This window comes from Mirounga angustirostris, unplaced genomic scaffold (assembly GCF_029215605.1).
Source record: "Mirounga angustirostris isolate CCGP_5_RB_7025 unplaced genomic scaffold, mMirAng1.0.hap1 SCAF_5, whole genome shotgun sequence".
In the NCBI taxonomy this organism is placed as follows: domain Eukaryota; kingdom Metazoa; phylum Chordata; class Mammalia; order Carnivora; family Phocidae; genus Mirounga; species Mirounga angustirostris.
In genome coordinates, this window is record NW_026991713.1 from 91,938,586 (window position 1) to 91,960,051 (window position 21,466).

The 21,466-nt window shown below is 42.4% G+C and overlaps 1 protein-coding gene across 1 annotated transcript in view; it reads right to left on the reverse strand.

Moving 5' to 3' along the window:
* Nucleotides 1-10,181, reverse strand: part of CREBL2 (cAMP responsive element binding protein like 2) — a 30,581-nt gene extending 20,400 nt beyond the window's left edge. The window contains exon 1 of the mRNA XM_064591548.1: nt 9,862-10,181. Within this exon, the coding sequence (XP_064447618.1) occupies nt 9,862-9,876 (15 nt within the window). The 5' untranslated portion in view covers nt 9,877-10,181. The remainder of the gene's footprint in view (nt 1-9,861) is intronic.
* Nucleotides 10,182-21,466: the final 11,285 nt, after the last annotated feature.

Here is a 21,466-nt window from a genome sequence, read left to right on the forward strand (position 1 = left end):
AAGAACCTAGTCTGCAAAGGCCTGAGTGTGGATGGCACAGGTTTCCCAGTCAACAAGTTTTTCTTTTATTTTTTTAAGATTTGACTTATTTATTTGACAGAGAGAAAGAGAGAGAACACAAGCGGGGGGAGGGTCAGGTAGAGGAGAGAGAGAAGCAGGCTCCCTGCTGAGCAGAGAGCCAGACGTGGGGCTCAATCCCAGGACCCTGGGATCATGACCTGAGCGAAAGGCAGACGTTTAACTGACTGAGCCATCCAGGCACCCCAACAAGTTTTAACTTTCATAGGAAGAGGAGTGAGGAAGGCTCCAGTGTCCAGACTAAATACTATGGACTCACTATGGACAAGGTCTTGAGTTAGGCACTCTACATGTTATCTCATGTTATTTCACACCATTTCAGGGGAAACAGCATTATGCTCATGTTTTTCAGGTAAAGAGGGGAAAATTAATTCCTTTATTCAATAACCATTTATTAAACACCTACCACACCCCAAACTCTGTGAAACTCCAGGAATATTAATATAAGAAGATGGGGTCCTAAACTGTAAGGAATATAGACTCACGAAATGCAGCAAACATGAAATAAACAATAACATCATAAAGGGCAGGATATCAGTGTATACAGGAGTGGAGGGATGCATGTATAAACACACACACAGAGATGCATAGTGATCTCTTTATTTTATAGATGACAAAATTTTAGTCCAGAGAATTTTAGTATCAGAGCAGGGTCCAGAACCTAGGACCCCTGATTTGCATCATAGCAACTTGTTATGAGTTAACTCACTATCAAGTATGACTATTCCCCCAGATTTCATGGTAGGACTGGTTGACTTGATCGTATCATGCCCTGAAAAGGCTCTAAAACTGACAGGTGCTTTAATATGCACTACTATATTAATGCTACAAAGTCATTCATCTACTCCAGCTCACTGTGACATTAGCCACTTGATGGAGGGTGGTGGCGAAGAGGTTAACTAACAAACTTTTTCATTTTATGCTTCCTTGAAATTTCCCTCTACTATTGTGGCTCTCCATGCCCACCAACTGAAGTCATGCCAATCTATTCCTTAAAAAATTCTGATTTAGCTCTTCCTCTCTACTCCTACTACCCATATTAGTCCGAGCCCCACTCACAGGTTATTACAATAGGTTCTCAGTGGGTCTTCCTACCATCTCTCCTTTTCCACTCCCACTTTCCTAGCTAATCCATCTTGCAAAGAGCTGCCAAGTTAAGCTTTCTTTTCAGCTTATTAAAATAACTTTGCTGTATTTTCCTTCATTGTAAAAAAGTAGTATCTGATCATTATAGAAAGAATAAACTTTAATGGCCCTTTGGCCATGTTACTCTCCAGCGCAAGAGACGATCTCTGACTCAGCACTGCTTACTAGGTCACCATATCCAGTATATCAGTTTGCTGTGGCTGCTGGGACAATTACCACAAACTTGGTGGTGATTAAAACAACAGAAATGTATTCTTTCTGTTCTGGAGGCCAGAAGTTTGGCAGGGTTGCACTCCCTCTGAGACCACAGGGGAGAATCCATCCTTTACCTCTTCCAGCCTCTAGCAGCTATGAGCATGCCTTGATTTGTGGCCTATCGATCCAATCTCTACCTCTGGGTCACACTGCCTTCACGCCTGTCTGCCAAATCTCCCTTGGCCTCACTCTCATGAGGACACTTGTCATTGGATTTAGGGCCCACCCAAATGATCTAGGATAAATTCTTCCTCTCAAAATCATTAACTGAATCACATTTTTTTTTCCGAATAAGGTAATATTCCCTTTTACCATATAAGGTGATATTCACAGGTTCCAGGGATTAGGACACAGATATATCTTTATAGGGGCCACCATTCAGCCCACTTCATCCAGGCTCCTGCTCACCAAGCCAATCTTCTCTTTCTTACTCCCAACAGGGGCATCATATCAAGTCATGCCTCCTTAGGACCTCACCCCATCTCCTGCATTCCCTCCTATCTTCACCATTTCTCTAAATGTTCTCTCCATCTCCCCAACATCTGGAACAGCAACTGTTACGCTTTCTTTGGTTAGGGTAAGCTCTAGCCCTCTTCCTCTGAAGCTCTCCCTGACCCTCTTCCCATATGTCACCCTCTTCCCATATGTCATTTTTCTTCTCCCAATGTCTGGAACATATAGTGAACACATTGAATTTATATGTTATATTGTTTTTTTTAGAGGCCTCACAGATTTAAGTTCTATCTCCTCCAAATAACGTGAGCTCCTCAGGCCCAAAAGCTGTGTTTTCTACTTCTGCAACCTCAACTCTATCCAGCCCAGAGCCAGGCATTTATTAAAAGACTGATCACTGAATAAATAAATGCAAAGAAAAATTAGGAACACTGTGAAACTGACTTAAGTTGATATCACTACTATGACTGCCAACTTATAGAAACCATTAAAAGAAAAAAAAGCTCCCTCATAAGGGATACAAAATCTGAAAAACCAGTTAAGAACCCTTAACTATTTTACCACCCTATTTGCACTTATTTACATCCTAATGCTCTAATTCTTAAGGCAACTCATAAAAGTTTCAAGCTGTTAAAGTCTAACAGAATTATCGCATTTACACGAAGGGGTAGGTAGCAACAGCTCCAGCTAAAAACAAAAAAGAGCAGGAGGGCTTGTTTCACTCTTTTTAAAAACGTGAAGTGAAAAGTTATCTCCAACTGCTTAAAGAAAAATAAGATAGATATGAATGTTCCCAGGTAGTGCTGTTTACCACTTTAAAGAAAAAACAAGTAGCTGCATTTTCATTTGGTGTTAAGACTCCCAAAACTTCCTTCACAGCTGTGGGTTAGGCCTTTTATTTACCAGATCTTCAGAAAGAAAGTCTAATCACATCTTCCTGCTGCTAACCTTTCTGCCAGTTTTTCTAGTCAACGGAAGGAGAAAGAAGATAAAGTAGGCCTCTCTGAACTGAGTTAACTCCTGCCTCTCCTCTCCCAATACCTATGCCTGCCCTGGCCCCCCCGCTGATTGAGGCTAAATGTAATACTACAAACTGACTCACTGACAGTGGTCTATACCTAATTGTCTTTGCTTCTTTCCTGCCCACCTCTTTCTCAACCGCCACATTTTGGCTTCCACCCTATCACTCCAGGGAAAATTCTCTTGCTAGGTTCATAAACAATCTCCTATTTTCCAAGTCCAACTGATACTTTTTAACTGTTTCCTTGACCCCCCCCCCCTTTTTTTTTGTAGCATCTCATATTGTAGACTAAGTCCGCTCTTTAAAATTCTCTGTTCCCTTAGATAAATGGCATAATAGCCCTTTTTGTTCTCGTTCTCCTGTATCACTAACCTCTCCTTTCCCGTTTATGTTGGTGAGTCCTATTCCTCAGCCCCTTCTGATCATTTTATTGTTTTCTAGGGTTTGTGTCTTTAGCTCTCTCTTCTGTCTACACTCTTCATCCCTGAAGGATTTTATGCATGTTCCATCAACCACAACCCAAACTGTAATAGTCTCAATATGGTCTTTAGCTCAGGCCTTTCTTATGAGCAATCTAACCGAGCTGGTGCAGAGTCAGAAAGCACTAGCATTTATCGAGAACCCATGAGGTACTAAGTTCTTTTGGTATGGGCTCACATATATACAGCTGACTCTTGAACAACGTGAGGGTGATGGATGCCAACCCCCAAGCAGTCAAAAAACCGTCTGTAACTTTTCACTCCCCCCAAAACTTGACTACTACTAGCCTACTGTTGATTGGAAGCTTTGCCAATAACATAAAAAGTCAATTAATGCATATTTTGTATGTTATATGTATTATATATTATAAACCTACAATAAAGCTAGAGAAAAGAAAATGTTATTAAGAAAATCATAAGGATGAGAAAATATATTTACTGTACTATATTTTTTAAAAATTCACGTGTAAGTGGATCTGTGCAGTTCAAACTTGCATTGCTCAAAGGTCAGCTGATTTTTTTTTTTTAAGTAAGTTCTATGCCCAACGTGGAACCTGAACTCACAACCTGAGATTAAGAGTTGCATGCTTGGGGCGCCTGGGTGGCTCAGTCAGTTAAGCAGCTGCCTTCGGCTCTGGTCATGATCCCAGCGTCTTGGGATCAAGCCCTGCATCAGGCTCCTTGCTCAGCGGGGAGCCTGCTTCTCCCTCTCCCTCTGCCTGCCTGCCACTCCCCCAGCTTGTGCGCTCTCTCTCACTCTCTCTCTCTGTGTCAAATAAATAAATAAATAATCTTTAAAAAAAAAAAAAAAGAGTCGCATGCTTTACCGACTGAACCAGCCAGATGCCCCAAGGGTCAACTATTACATTTAATTCTCACAATAATTTATTAAAGTTTTATTAACCCATCCAATGAAGAAATTTAGTTTGGAGGAGATGAAATAATCTGTCCAAAATCCTAACAGCTTGAAAGTGGTAGAAAGGAGATTTGAACTTTGGTTATATGCCAAAATCCATGTTCTTTCCTAATTGCACCATCTACTTCTAGTCTTATCCCAGTTCCTACACCTTTACCCTAATCCATTCTCCATATAGCTGTTAGCATTATTTCCTTCAAAGACACACATCCGATATTGTCAGCTCTGCTTTAAAATCCTTAACGGCTCCCCAACATCTATGGCCTTGGTTTTTAAACTTCAGTAAGCATATGAGCCACTCAACTGGGGAGCCTAATTAAAATTCAAATTCCAAGCCCCATTCTCAAGATTCTGGGTCAGCAGGTGTTTTCTTTATTCCACACTTTGAAAAATACTGACCAAAATTTGTTAGCTTAACTTGCCAGGCATATCATGATCTGGCCCCTGCTTATTTTACCAACCTTATCTCTGCCCATACCTCTACTTGTGCTTTATGCTCTAGCTCAGGGGTCAGTAACCTATAGCCCTGCTGGCCCAGCCTGTTGCCAGTTTTGGTAAATAAAGTTTTATTAGAACACAGCCACACCCAGTCATTAAGTTCCACCTATGGTTACTTTTGTGCTAAACTGGCAGGGTTGAGTAATTGCAACAGGGATCAAAATGGCCAGCAAATAATTACTATATGGCTCTTTACTGAAAATTTGCCAACTCCTGCTCTAACTTATAGCACAATACTTATTATCCAGTGCAGTATGCTTCAGTGCAAGATATTCCTTCTTTCCCATTTTCTCGGGGACTCCTATTCTTCCTCACAGATTCACTCCTACTGTGTGAACCCGTGTCTGACATGCCTAGACAGGCACCAGTTCCTACTGCTCCAAAAGCACTTTGCCTCTATTGCCCTTTTTTTTACCTCACTATATTGTAATGACTGTTCTATATGTCTGCTTAGCCCTTTACTGAAATGTAAGCTCCCAAGAATAGTTATAAACTTTTTCACCTTTGTATCTGTCTAGCATAATGCATGTACATATTAGGTGTCCAACAAATATTTAGTGAATTAATGAATGAATAAACTTTTCTGAAAACCTTAAAAGAGCTAATCATTCTGAATAAGAATATGTAAACTTAGATTTCAACTGGTTTCTGAATTATTGAAATTACTCCTTAGGGTTAAAACTATCTTTTGAGGTACCCTAGGTAAAATATGCATGTAACCTAGACAGGAAAGGAAGGCACATTAAATCTGTCAGAGATTTGTTTAGTAGAGGAGCTGACTCTTCTGTTTTGGTTTTGTGGATAGCACTAATGAAGAGGAGAATAGGAAAAGCAGAAAATATCTGGGTTTTGTGGCACTGCTCAAGGCGGATAGCTCCAACTACAGCAAAGGATGGATAAAGGGTCAATAGGATTCAGGGTCCAAAGGACAGATCTGGGAATGTCAAAGACATTTTTTGGCCAAGTTAAAATTTTTGTGAGAACCAATGCTACACAGAACAACTGAATGGAACAGAAGACCCTATCTTCTTACCTAAGAGGTAAGGAAGGTGTGAGAAACCTTATTTTCAGATAATTGTGTGTAATACAGGTAGACAAGAGGTCTATGAAGTCTATGAAGGAGAACAGCGTCCAAATTAGCACACTGTGGCCAGCGCCTGGCCCATTCTCTTGTCAGTTGCTCAACTGAATCTTGATGCCCTAAACTGTCAGGCAATACAGGATGGCAGTCTTTTACCAGCTTAGTCTGTGGCAGGATCACATCTGATCTAGGATATCTCAATTTACATCAGTCATTGATTCAATAAACATAAAAGTCAAACATAAAATAAAAAAATAAGAACCTTCTGCCTATGATCAAAGCCTCTGAAAATAACACACTTTTATTTTCTTTGTAATTAAGCAGGTCAGGAAGAAGCTTTCATAAAAATAAGCACTTCTTCCTGGTGGTGGACATGCAGGTGGGCTCAGGAGACTACCTTTCTCACACAATCTGACAGTTAAATACACAGCTTAAGTTCATTTCATGCCCCATCCCATTGCCCCGTCCCATCTGGGGCACAGTTAGGAACAAAGGGTAGTGTAGGTATAAACATGGCTGCAAATGTTAGGAATAACACGCAATTAAGAATTACTAAAATGAGCATCTCAGGTACCAACTGTACTGTGCCAAGGACCAAAGAAGTCACTCCTGGGTAACAACAACACTTTTTGTGTGTGTTTACTATGTGTTAGACTCTGTACTCAATGCTTTATAATAATGCATTATCCCTATTCTCAACAAAGCCTGTGAAAAAGTTATTGACCATTTAACAGATAAAATGGAAACTCAGAAAGGTTAATTAATCAGCCAAGATTTTTCTTTCCCAACTGGCCTAGAAGAGATCTACTCAGTCAATGTTTGAGCTCTGCTACTTAGCACTTTCCCACGCCCCCACTTTTGGATGCCCATGTACCTCTTGCTTTATTTTTGCCATGTGCCATTGTCTATATATAGTCTGGCTGGGTGGCTCAATGGAGCACACTGATTATAATAAAGCCCAGGTATGTCAGGGCAATCTTCTTAATGCCACTCTGTTCCAACTTAATCCAATCACTATTAGTGAGTACTCTATGCTGTATCAGGCACATTGCTAGATGGTAGAAAGGCAAAGCTGCACTCCCATTCAAATCTGTCCTACTCTGACTCCAGAAAGCTAGGTGACAGAATGTGGAGAGCTCCTGGCAAACTCATTCATCAAAACGGATGAAAACAACTCAGAAGGGGCACCTGGGTCAGCACTGATGAAAACAACTCAGAAGGGGCACCCAGCCAGTTAAGTATCTACCTTTGGCTCAGGTCATGATCTCCAGGCCCTGGGATCAAGCCCCACCCTGTGTCAGGCTCCCCATTCAGTGGGGAGTCTGCTTTTCCCTCTGACCCACCCTACTCTCTCTGTCAAATAAATAAATAAAATCTTTAAAAAGATTATTTTAAAAACCTAACTCAGAATACAGAATCTTTATCATCATCACCTGTTTCCCTGACCTGCTCATTCAAATACTGTCTCTCTATAACTGCTGCTCCTACCCAGTTCATCCTCTTCCTATTCCCCTGGCCTTGCTGTCAGCCAGTTTGTCATCTTTTATGCTCTCCCATCATACTTTATGCACAACCACTGTAATTCCAAGCCCCAAGTCTCACCTCCCCTTATACAGGAGAAAATGGAACCTGAGACTCCATCACCTATATATACATAATGTGAGGAGAAAATGTGTTTTGTACATATGTATGTCTATGCTAGGAGGACAATTTAATTCTGCAGGACTATAACAACTAGGGTACAGAAAAAGGCAGGGCTGGGAGGTGCCGAAGACTTAAGGGCTGCTTCCTACTGCCTGACTGCTGGAAGAGCAGTCCGATCTTGCTGTACATGGCATTTAAATATTACTCATCCACAACTACGACGTGCATTCAAAGTGAAAGTTGTGTATTCACAGAGGCACTATCCATCCAGAGACATGTGGAATGGATTTTCTTTTCCATAATCATTAAAGATTTAAGAAACCGCTGGTTTCTAAAAAAAAAAATGTATTAAAAAAGAATGAGAACTGAGTTCATTTTACTTACCTGTGAACCCTACAGGAAGTAAGTTATGGATAGTTTACCCCCCAGATTTAACTTCACTCTCTTAGGGAAAACAATACAATTTTATACCCTCCACTACAGTTTGCTAGTTTTAGAAATAACTCCTATGTGATTTTATAGGTAAGTAAAATAACTCCAAATCCTATGTATTTTTCTTGGACTTGAGACTACTGAAGACTTTGAGAAAGTTATTAAATGTCTCAAAAGTCTGAAAAGGAAAATAAAAATTTTATAGAATATACTGTGAGAGCCTCAAATTACGGAAATTAAAGAACAATGTTATTTTAGGGTGCCTGGGTGGCTCAGTCGTTAAGCGTCTGCCTTCAGCTCAGGTCATGATCCCAGGATCCTGGGATCGAGTCCCACATCGGGCTCCCTCCTCGAGGGGAAGCCTGCTTCTCCCTCTCCCACTCCCGCTGCTTGTGTTCCTGCTCTCGCTATCTCTGTCTCTGTCAAATAAATAAATAAAATCTTAAAAAAAAAAAAAAAACGTTATTTTAACATCCTTAAAGAACCATAACATTATTTTCTGCAAAAGATAATGGATACAGTATTCAGATTTACTTCCAAAATTAATACTGAACAATCAAGCTAGCAAGACTTTCATGAAAAAATTATTTTCTGATGTTTCTGGAAAACTTTCAGAACTCCCCCTTTCTGTCTTGGAAACACCACTTTCTGTTAGGGTTTGCTACTTCACAAGCAAACTGTTTCTCCAGGTGAGTCTCAATTCCAAAGTACTGCATTGGGCTTTCCCTTCATCTATCACTTTGCTCAGAGCCTTCTGTAAGAACAGGAAGAGGAGATAATGTAGAATAAAGCAAGCAGCGCAGAGAAGCTAGAAATTTTTTCATTCTCTCTAAGGATGAGTGAAACAAAAACATGAAAGCAGCAAAGTATTAATGGTTTGGTGGAGGGGGAAAGGGCACCCAAACAAAGGAAAATCCTAGCTCGAAGTATGCCAGAGACTGTGGAAAGTAAGACCTCTGAAAGGCAAGAGAAGGAGTGATTTCTACTTCAAAAACTGGCAAAGTCAAGAAGTCTGACTCCTTAAAAAAAAAAAAAAAAAAAAAAGTTCAATTTCCTAAACATTCTAAAACATCAATAAGCTAACCATCCCTATCTTCATGAACTAAAACTAGACAACACTAAGGTGGATAGACATAAAGACAGAAATAGGTTATATGTAACCTATATGAACTAGCCAATAATGAACAATGCCTGTTAGAATCATAGGAATAAGTGATTTGGACAGCAAAAGGGGGATGGTGGTAAGATATTAAGATAGATTAACAAGAAGGAATTCACTACTTTTCTTAGAGAAGGCTTTCTAGAGGAGGTTAGATTCTGGACGAATAGCAACAGGAGCTTAGCAGAGTGTTCCAACCAACCACAGGAAAATAGCTCAGAGGGGGAGTGAACTGATGATATGAATGGGGCATTGAGTAAAAGAGCCTGAGAGAATAAAGGGGAACCTTCAAGGGGAATAGGGCTGGTTCAGGGTGCCCTAATTAAGGTCTCCAAACTGGAGAAAGTCTGGGAGGGGGGCAGGGAAGGCAAAAAGAAAAAGCACGGTACTTTCTTCACTTATTTCGCTAGGCAAGTCAAGGACTAGGGTTTGCACTACCTGGAAAAGCTGACTAACAGGCTTGCCCTGGGACTGAAAAATCTCCAGAGGAGAGGGCCCTTTCTGGAAAGACGCAGCCCCCCGATCCCTGAATTCCTGGTTGGGTACCATGGGGTAATAACTGGAGGCGCAGGGATGTCTAAGGCAGGTGTTTCCTGGGTGTTAGCGTGGCTACCAGGCTGAGGTTCAGCGGCGGGTCTACCACTTAGCGACAAGCAGGCGGCGGCGGCGGCAGCTGCGCGTGCAAACCACAGGACTTACCTTACTGTCATCCATCTCGGCGGACAGGCCGGCCTGGCCAGGCGCTCCCTCCCCCTGCCCTCCCCCGGCTCAGCCGGCCTGGCCCGGCCCGGCCCCCGCCCCGGGGGAAGAAGGCGATATGGTTCTGACTGTCTCTTCCTCTCGCCTAACAGTTCGCTTCCCTGATGCCACAGTCACGGGGACGAGGGACCAGTTCAGGAATGACAGAGCGGACCCTGGAGGCGGCCCAAAACGCCTCCTTTCGCCGCCGCCGCGTCCTCCTCCCCCTCCATGACAGTCTCGGGGTGTGTTTACAGACGCCCTGGAGAGCGGCCCGGACGGGAGGGTGGGCGGGAGCACTGCTCGCGGAATGGCCTCTTCGGTTGCCGTAGTCGGCAGCGTTCTGGGGATTGTAGTTTTCCCTAATGCACTCTCTGCAGGACTGACTAGGAAGAAAACTACAATGTCCACATACCCTCAGCCAGGCGTCGGTTTTCCTCCTGCCGGCGAGCGCTGCGGGGGAGGAGCCAGCCAGGAGCCCAGACTACGTTTCCAAAAGTGCGCTGTTTTGGACTTCCAGCGCTCTGGGCACCGGTGGGGCGAGTTTGGGGCCCCGCAGAAGCCCGCCCCAAGGAGGAGCCCTTGGGGCAGGCCCTCTTGCGGGACACCGAGGAAACCCTGAAGGTTCTTTATTAAAAAAAGAAAAGAAAACTAAGAATGTGCAGTGCTGCAGCTGTTTTGAGAAACAATTGGGCAGTTCTCACGATATTAGTTACCATATAGCCAACAATTCCAAAGAAATGAAAACACACCTTCACATGAAAACTTGTACAGCGATGTTCTATCCTAGAAGCATTATTCATAATAGTCAAAAAGTGGAAACAACCCAAATGTCCATCAGTGGATGAATGGATCAGATAAACGTGGTACGTATGTGCAGAGGAATGTTATGAGACCATATAAAGGAATGAAGTACTGATACATGCTACAGTGTGGGTGAGCATTGACAACATGCAAAATGAAGAGCCTCATTTTGTAGATTCCATTTATAATGGAAGATCCAGAATAGGTAATTGAAAGAAACAAAAAGCAAGCGGTTGACAAGGGCTAGGGTGGGGAACAGCAGGGAGGTGGGGCAGGTATGGGGAGGGATTGTTCATGGGCACTGGTTTCCTTTTTTGAGGTACTGAAAATGTTCAAAAATTAAGGGCGCCTGGCTAGCTTAGTGGGTAGAGTATGGGACTCTTGATCTCGAGTTATGAGTTAAAGATATATTTGCAGCCAAATACAGTGAATATTAACTAAAAATTTTAAAAGAAATAGTGATCCTCAGGGCACCTGGGTGGCTCAGTTGGTTAAGCATCTGCCTTTGGACTGGGTCATGGTCCCAGAGTCCTGGGATCAAGTCCCACCTCGGGCTCCCTACTCAGCAGGGAATCTACTCCCTCTACCCTTCCTCCTGCTCGTGATCTCTCTCTTTCTCTACCTCTGTCTCTCTCTGGTAAATAAATTAAAATTAAAAAAACACTTTTAAAAATGAAAAAAAAGTGAATTTTACAATATGTGACTTATACCAATAAAACCATTAAAAAATAACTAAGATGGCCTTTGCATACCGCTGATTTAATAAAGTTTTTTGTTTCAGCCTAAATTAAACCATTGAGCATTTGATAAAGATTCATTAATGTTCCTTAATGTTATTCTGGAGAGCTCTTTGAACCAGTCCTTTTCAAAGACTCCTAAAACCCTTCCAAAATTCAATTGAGGTAGAGTTGCTAGATTTAGCGATAAATATACAAAACACTCACAGTTGGTTTTAGGATAAACAAGTAACTTGTTAGTATAAGTATGTCCCATACAATATTTAAGACACACTTTTACTAAAAAGAAAGCATTTGTTGTTTATCTGAAAATCAAATTTAACTGGGTACCTTCTATTTTATCTTTTAACTCCAAATTGAGGAAGGGTAATAGAGGCATACCTTGTTTTATCGTACTTCACTTTATTGTGCTTTTTACAAATGGAAGGTTTGTGGCAACCATGCCTTGAGCAAGTCTATTAACGCCATTTTCCCAGCATCATTTTCTCCCTTTGTATCTGTGTCACATTTTAGTAATTCTCACAATATTTCTTTTTTTTTTTTTTTAAGATTTATTTGAGAGAGAAAGAGAGCAGGGAGGAGGGGCAGAGGGAGAAGGAGAGGGAGAGAAGCAGGACCCCCCCCCCCCCAGCTGAGCACGGAGTCTGCAGTGGGGCTTGCTCTCATGACCTGAGCCGAAACCAAGAGGCAGTTGCTTAACTGACTGAGCCACTGAGATGCCCCAATTCTCACAATATTTCAAACTTTTTCATTATTATTATGTTTGGTACAGTGATCTGTGATTAGTGATTATGACTTACTGAAAGCTCAGAGTGATGGTTAGCATTTTTTAGCAATAAAGATTTTTTCATTAAGGTATGTACACTTTTTTTTTTTTTTTTTAGAAATAATGCTATTGCACACTTAATAGACTGCAGTTTAGTGTAAACCTAACTTTTACATGCACTTGGAAACCAAAATTTCAGTTGACTTGCTTTATTGTAGTGGCCTGAGAACTGAACCCACAATATCTCTGAGGCATGCCTGTAACAGGAAAGTTGAGTCATCTCTGACTGATCTATATAATGCTTCAGAGGAACTAAAGCAGGTCACTTCCTCCAAGTAAAAGCCACGTAGCCAGGCCTTGCGGCTGGTAATGGGTCTGGCATGCTGGGGTTTCAGCAGTTGGGCCCACCGAGGGGTGCACCTGTAACCCCCAAACTGCATTCATGGAGGTGTCAGAGACCCCTAGCCACATCCTTTCTGATGATCAGGGGAGCAAAAGTGTGTGCTCCTGGGAGGAGCTCTCTTTCTCCGCCTCCCCTAATGCCCCTTTAGTTCTACACCTCCAGGGACTGCTTTCCACCCCTTTCTAGCTTCCTTCTATTGTGCCCAGCCTGGCCTCAGTCCTGCTTCCCTAGCTATGCCCTGGTTGTTAAGTCCTCTTCTTTGAGGTACAACTCCTTTCCCCCTGGGTTAATCCTCTACCTCTCCCTTCCTGCATCCCAGCCGACAAAAGTGCCCCGGGTCCTCTGCAATGGCACTTATCCGTCTCGTCCTTCCACAGAGGCTGTGTGTGAGCTGTTTGCAGACTCAATCACCAGCCTTTCAGGAAGGAGAACTAAGACCTTTTGAACTATGAAGTCGAAATCTAAAAACATGCAGGAAAGTAGGTACACCGGTTTCAGGAGCGTGGTTTTCTCAAGGGAGGTTGGGGGCAGGCTTGGGGTGAGGAGTGGTTAGTTGTATATTTAACTTTTAAAGATATGAAGCAAATATTTTAACTCTGGAAGTGGAGTTGTATTGTTGTCTTTGTATTTCTGTACATTTGAAACATTACACAATTAAAATAGAAATTTATTTTTAAATTTTTTTTAAAGATTTTATTTGAGAGAGAGAGAGCACAGAGTGAGAGTAAGAGTGAGAGAGAGAGGCAGAGACAGACAGCATGAGCAGGGGGAGGGGCAGAGAGAGAAGCAGACTCCCCACTGAGCTGGATCCCAGGATGCCAGGATCCTGACCTGAGCCAAGGGAGACTGAGCCACCCAGGCACCCCTTAAAATAGAAATTTAAATATAAGAATTATAAACATGCTCACTTTAGGGGCACCTGGGTGGCTCAGTCGTTAAGCGTCTGCCTTCGGCTCAGGTCATGATCCCAGGGTCCTGGGATCGAGCCCCACATCAGGCTCCCTGCTCTGCGGGAAGCCTGCTTCTCCCTCTCCCACTCCCCCTGCTTGTGTTCCCTCTCTCACTGTGTCTCTCTCTGTCAAATAAATAAATAAAATCTTTAAAAAAAAAAAAAAAAAACATGCTCACTTTAAAAACTGTGGAACTACTTTAAATATTTTTTAGATTTAATTTATAAAAATAAACCTTAATCACATCATAAAATAAGACTTTGTAAAGGACAGAAAATCTTACGAAGAAGTATTGTGTAGTCATATGTTAAACATTTGCTGAGAAGTACCCAGAATTGGTAACAAAGAGGTGAGGAAGAACAAGAGAATTAGTTTCTATAAGTATAAATCCTCAAGGACTTTATAATCCAAGAAGAAATTCATACATACAGGAGACTGAACAATCACTAAACAGGGCATCCAGTGAAAACGATATAGACCGAACTTAATACCCATGTGCTAGATTGCTCAGAGTGGGTAGCGAGCGCCAAGCATCAGACTAATCCCTGGAAAGGTAAAGTGAACACAGCAAATGTACTTTTTTATTTCTAAAGGAGTGGGTGGAAGTTTAGAAGAAGAATATTTTCTCAGGGTGCTGAGCCTGCTCTATATTCATGATCTTCAGTCTTTTCTTCCTTCTCAAAAGGAAACTCCTAGGCATGCAAGTCCTTCTAAAAATGCATATAATTTTCTCCTCCCTCCCCTCCCCACTTCTCCCTCCCCAACACACACAAACACGTTTCATAGACTCCCAGACACCCCACGTAGAGGCACTGTTGGCCTAGGATGCATCAAGCCTCTGCTCCTGCCGAGGAGTTTCTTGTAGTGAATTCCTAAGCAGCATGGCACACACCCACTCCCACTAGGTCTGCATGCCTTCCATGCCCTCATCTCTCTCTCCTGTTCCCCTTACCAATAGGGCTGAAAGAGCACAGGTGTCTAAACAGAGCCGAGATGATCATGTTACTCCCTGGGCCACATGGGTCTGCTTGGCACATATTCCCTGGGGAACATCAGAAAGAAAGGAAGCTCATTAAAATAACTTGTTAGGCTCCAGCTGGCTTCCCACTATGTTTGACACATGAGTCTAAGAATTTAAAAATTATCCAGCCCTTTCCAAACTTTCCTTGGAAATGAAAACCATTTCCCTCAGTCCTGGCATGGAGATTTTGGTTAGACCCATCTCCGAACTCGAAATAGCCATAATTAAAAACAAAGCCTACCAAGAGAGAAAACAAAGGTGGCCATGAAATCTACCGTGATAACTTCTGACCCACCCTAACACACACCATACGTTTGGGGAAGAAGGTATACCAGAGTCAGCCCAGGAGTGACCCATCGTGACTTCTCTGTCCCTGCCTTGTCTTTTCAGAGAGTTGATCATCTGTGGTCGAGTGATAAAGATTTTAAAATGCAGCATGGTCGTACAGTGAATTTGTGGGTAGTCCAAATTATGACACACAGGCTGAGAGAGGACAGGAGGATAGCTATTCAAAGGGAAAAACAAACCACTGATTGAAGAGAGGTAGGGGGTGGATGCGATTAAGTGAAGAAGGCAAGGGAACAAAAAATTAACCTTATTCTAGAAACCACAAACAAGGGGAACAGTACAATATTCTACATTCAAGAATGCCATGGCTACGTTGATATGTAAATCTGGTGCTGGAACAACAGAGTATTATTGCTGCTGATATGGTAATCCGCAGAGGTACAGAGAAAAAGTGGGTGGGTCATGTGAAATTCATGAAATGCTTGAGGTGAACTCACTGCTCAAGTATTAGTCATGTTTTGTTTTGTGTGAGGTTTTTTTTTTCCCCAACTTATTTTATAGATAAGTATTTCTCTGTACTTTTTGTTTCTGAAAAGTTTAGCTTATTTTCATGAGGCTATCAGATATTCCATTGCAGAAGTTTGTTTCTGTTCTTCAGGCATTTTGCAAAATGCCTCCCCTCCTTTGGCCTACACGGACAAATATGCCTGCATTTGCATACAGCACAGTACCTATTGACTGCATTGGCTAGAAAGCTCAGGGGCAAGAGCCTAAAGGAACATTTTAAGAGTGAGCCCATAATTCAGCCTCCCTCTTGTCAGCAGGAGCAAAATAAATAAATAAGGCCGAGAAGGACTGAAACAAGTCTGTCAAAAAGGAAGGGAAAAAAGCCCTAATCAGCATAAAAATAAGGAAGAGAAAATGAAGCTCACGGAACCAAAACCTTCCATGTTCAAACTTTCCCATACCCCTTCCCCTTCACCAACTTAGAGAACTTCTCTCAAACTCAACAACAGCTTTTCTTAATATTGTCCTGACCTCCATTTCTACTTCAAATGCTGCAGCTATTCCTAAGCCAAATGTATACCTCACCCAATAGGAAAGAATCAAGTGTGCCCTTATTTGAGGAAATAATAGGATAATTATTTGGCCAGTAAGCAACTGTTTAAAAGTGAACCACTCTTGGTAAGAGATGGTTTGCCAAGCATCACTCTTAGTCATTTACACTCTAGTATGAATGTGCTTCTTTCTTTTCTCTCTTACGTGCTACCTAAAGGTTAGTTTAACATGGGGTTGAGGTGTGGGAGAAAAGAGGAATATATGGTTTTGAAGGATAGGTGTTATAAGATGGGGGGAGATCTGGGTAGATCTGATTCCTGTGGCGAGGGTTTGAGCATTGAAAAAGCAGCAAACAGCTAGGGAGGGTTGGGGTGGGGGGAGATAGGAGAGCCAAAAAGAATGAAGAACCCATCAGGTACCTTCTTTCACAATTCTCCAGAGGGCTTACCCAACACACACACATAAGACAGGCACGTTTTATTCAATTGACTGAGACCTGTAGAAGTTTAATTTACTATGGCACGTGTTATGGAGTAAGTGAAAACACTCAGCCTACATTTAAAGCTTAGAACCTTTTTTAAAAAGCAGCTTTTTTCCATCAAAGTTCACTTTTGAGGTTCTTGTTTCCAGTGTAAGCTTTGGTAAACCTAGAGTGGTTTGCTGAATGGAAATTTGACAGTGCTCTTCTTCAGGATCTTGAGTTTTTAAGGAACAAAAGATGATTCCTGGGTTATCCAGGAGAAAGTGTGGTTTTGGTACTTGGATACCTCACAAGAGAAACAGGGGGGACTTACCTCTTGTTTCTTGGGTTTGTATGTGTGTGTGTGTTTTAAGAATTTATTTATTTGAGAGAGAGAGGGGGAGAGCATGAGCCGGGGTGGGGGAAGGGACAGAGTGAGAGGGAGAAGCAGACTCCCAGCCGAGCAGAGAGCCCCATGTGGGGCTCTATCCCAGGACCTGAGCCAAGGCAGACGCTTAAGTGACTGAGCCACCCAGGCACCCCACCTTTTGTTTTATGAATAGCCTTAACTGCTCCAAATTTTGCTTTAATCTTCTCCATTTGTAAGGGAAAAAAAAAAAACCCGCAACCTAAAATTTATTTTTGGGACCCTATCAGATCTACTGATGACCCTAATGAAATTTTCAAAAAGGCACAAACAATATTTATGAGTATGTAAGTGTTAGCAATATTTTGGACATCTGCTTAGGTGCTGTCTATTGCTAATGTAAATACCTATTGCTAATGTAAAATACCTTTGATTCCTTCTTTCTGCTGTTATCTTTTAATATTATAGATATTCTGATTTTTCTGCTTGGTATCACATATCTTAATTTATCTTTTGATTCATTTATGTATTTAGGTTAAGAAGTTTTGTAAAGCATATTTTCAATTCCTTTGACTTGAAAGTCTTCTCTCATCTATATAAGAAGACTTCTATTCCAGGATATAGCTTTAACCTTTTTTGCTTATACATAGGATTATTTTCAAAGACATTTAAGTCTGAAGGTGGTTAATGTGAATCTTCTTGGGTCAATATACAATGTTACCTGAATGGTATAGCACCTGATATTTTGTGTGATAACATATAATACCCATAGTAGTAATATCACTTACAGTTTCCAAAAATGATTGTGTGAATATTATCTCACAGGAGTGAAAGTATTGCCACATGGAATCCAACCAATCATGCTACCAGTATTTCTGTCACCAACAGCAGTCCTTTGGTAGAAGGACATGGTTGTTCTAGCTAAGGTTATCCTTAAAAGTTAGGGGTGCCTGGGTGGCTCAGTTGGTTAAGCAACTGCCTTCAGCTCAGGTCACGATCCTGGAGTCCCAGGATTGAGTCCCGCATCAGGCTCCTGGCTCAGCGGGGAGTCTGCTTCTTCCTCTGACACTCTCCCCTCTATGATTTCTCTCTCTCTCTCTCTCTCAAATAAATAAATAAAATATTAAAAAAAAAAAGTTAGATAGCATAGTTCTGCTGAGTAGCCATTTCTGTCTCTGTCATTCATAAATGTGTCCAAATCATTTAAAGATTTTTTTTCTGTGCTATATGAAATAGTCCTTTTATTTATTTTTTTTATAAAGATTTTTATTTATTTATTCATGAGAGACAGAGAGAAACAGAGGGAGAAGCAGGCTCCCAAGGAGCGGGAAGCCCAATGCGGGACTCGATCCCAGGACCCTGGGATCATGACCTGAGCCGAAGGCAGACGCTTAACCATCTGAGCCACCCAGGCGCCCTGAAATAGTCCTTTTAAAATATATATTCTAGGGGCACCTGGGTGGCTCAGTTGGTTAAGCATCTGCCTTCGGCTCAGGTCATGATCCCAGGGGTCTGCTTCACTCTCTGCCCCTCCTCCCACTCAGTTCTCTCAATCTCTCTCTCTCTCAAAATAAAATCTTTTAAAAACTAAAAAAATTAAAATAAATAAAATAAAATATGTATTGTAGGGGCACCAGTCTGGCTCAGTCAGAAGAGCATGAGCATATGACTCTTGATCTTGTGGTTGTGAATTTGAGCCCCACACTGGATATAGAGATTATGTAAACAAACAAACAAACAAACTTTAAAAGATGTATTCTAAGTTTATCTCAACCAAGTTTCACCTTGATCCTCGTAAACAAGTCTGTGTTGACTCTACCCTCACTGTTTATGATTTTCACAGATTCACACTGTGCTATTTCTCAGTCTTTACCTATCCAAGATGAAAGTCTTTCCCCATGCCTGACTTCTGAGCAGCTTCTGACGCTATCACCTCTCCTTCCAGGGGCAAGATATCAGTAACATCCCACGTGTGTGGATGTGTGTGAAAGAACCATAGTTTTGCTTCTTTGTTCGTTCGTGTTTTAATCTGATTGAAATCATTATTCTGTTTTCATTTCTGTTCTGGACTTAGTGCTGCCTGACATGTTCTGGGGCCTTCTACTAGAACTTTTGGGACATGTAACCACATAACTGCAGGGATCTATAGGAAATTTGCATAGGTATATATATATTTTCTATGCAAATAATAAGCTCTTTGTTCCTTTCATTTTTTTTTTTTTTAAGATTTTATTTATTTATTTGAGACAGAGAGAATGAGATATGGAGAGCATGAGAGGGAGGAGGGTCAGAGGGAGAAGCAGACTCCCTGCCGAGCAGGGAGCCCGATGCGGGACTCGATCCCGGGACTCCAGGATCATGACCTGAGCCGAAGGCAGTCGCTTAACCAACTGAGCCACCCAGGCGCCCGTTCCTTTCATTTTTTTTCCCTTTAAATTAGATCTTTAGACAAGATAGTATTTTCAGAACTGAGAGTTTATACAGCTAGCTATTCTCATTTTATAATTCTCATTCCTCATTTTAGGAATGTAAAACTTTTGGGCGCCTGGGTGGCTCAGTCGGTTGAGCGACTGCCTTCGGCTCAGGTCATGATCCTGGAGTCCCGGGATTGAGTCCCACATCGGGCTCCCCGCTCGGCGGGGAGTCTGCTTCTCCCTCTGACCCTCCTCCCTCTCATGCTCTCTGTCTCTCATTCTCTCTCTCGCAAATAAATAAAATCTTAAAAAAAAAAAAAAAAGGAATGTAAAACTTTTTAAAAATATTTTATTTATTTATTTGAGAGAGATACAGATAGAGAGCAGGAGTGGGAAGGAGAGGGAGAAGCAGGCTCCCCACTGAGTAGGGAGCCCAATGCAGGGCTCAGTCCCAGGACCCTGGGATCATGACCTGAGCCAAAGGCAGACGCCCAACAGACTGAGGCATGAAGGTGCCCCAGGAATGTAGAAGTCTTAAGAGTTTGGTGCTACAGTCTCTCCTGGCACTCCTGGTGCCCAGTAATGAGACTCAAAACACGAAACACCCTCCTAACACTTTTTACCAGGAGTACATACATGTCTTTGCAAATTTTATAGATTTACTTTACATTTAAGCTGTGGCCTGTAGATGGTTTTCTAAACTAGAATAGAAAGTCACTGTGTCTTAAGTGATGCTGCCTTCCTCGAATAAGCTTCTTCTTCTTTTTTTTTTAAGATTTTATTTATTTGAGAGAGAGAGAGCACAAGCAGGGGGAACAGCAGAGGGAGAGGGAGAAACAGGTTCCCCACTGAACAGGGAGCCCGACACAGGGCTCAATCCCAGGACCCTGAGATTATGACCCAGCCGAAGGCAGAGGCTCAACCAACTTAGCCACCCAGGCACCCCTCAAATAAGCTTCTTGAGTTGCACTGAGGCCAGTTCAAGATGGCCTCGTGGTGGCTGATGCACACCAGGCTTGGGATGGGAGAAGACTCTTGATCTTTTGCTATGGTGTGTTTGGACCTCAGTTGTCAGCCTGGACTCTTACCCTCTCTGCTCTTCGCCCTTTCCCTTTTTTTGTTCCCCACATGGTTCTTGTGCTCTGTTGTTTTTGCCCTTCTGTGTTTGCAGACAGCAGGTCCTGGAAGTGGGTTATCCTTTCCCTAATCCTGTAAGATTTTCTCCAGTTTGTTTTGTCTGGAAAACTTCAGGGCTTTCTGTTTCCCTTAGATAGCCTCCTTTCCCACTTGGCATGGAATTTGTCTGTTGATCTGCTCAGTTCTGGCTGCTGCAGGTGAGGCCCGAATCCATGCTTGCTCCCTTCCTACCTGCTCATAAGCTTCCAGAGGGCAAGGTCACACCTCCTGTGCATGGTAACCCCTATCCTCCTGACCCCTCCCCCACCGACACTGTAGGATTCCCCCGGGGCAAGGTGGAAGGAGTACTGGGTACACTTGCCCAGGGTTCTGCCCTACAGTTGTGTTTCCTCCCCATTTCCAGTGCCTTCTCTCATTCACATTTTGCTCCCTTGTTTCTACTCCTAAATCAAGATGGACTTCTCTCCTGGCCACTGATGCGCATGGCGCTTGACAGCTCCCCAGCTTTGCCATCCTTTGGGGCTTGGGAAGAGCAGCAACTTCAGCAGTTCCTCCAGGTGCCTGCCGGGCAGCTCAATTCCCAGCCAACCAAAGTGCTAAGGTACCCAGTGAGGTTCTTCTCTTGTTTCCACAGGTGCTACTGCTAAGCTTGGAGGGGGCAGTTTGTTGTGGGGGAGGCTGGTAATGGAATTAGACCCCCTTCGGCATTCTTCAAGGGGGCTGCCTCCCCAGAGTTCCCTCTTCAACTGTTTCCAGCCAACAGGTGGTCCCTCCACTAGAGGTGAATTCCTGGATATTTTTACCCAACACCCCATAAACAAAATGACAATGTTATTGGACATGTCATACAACCAGGCATATGAGTAATGCTCCCATTAATCAATTTGCCAAAGAAAACAGGTTGCTATCTAAGCTTGTTTGGAGAGATGCTAGTTATGTGAAGGAAGAAAAACTCAGGCATCCGCTTAAAAGTACACTGTCAAGATTAAAATGATATATACTCAGTGACTTGTGTGTTTAAGCTAACCTTTCCCTATGCAAGATTGCACCAGCATTACAATTGACAAGCAATTGTTACAAGAACCTCACCACAATGGCCTGGGTGGCGCCTGTTCCATTGGGATTGAGGTAGAGATAAGATGGAATCCAAGAGAGATGCA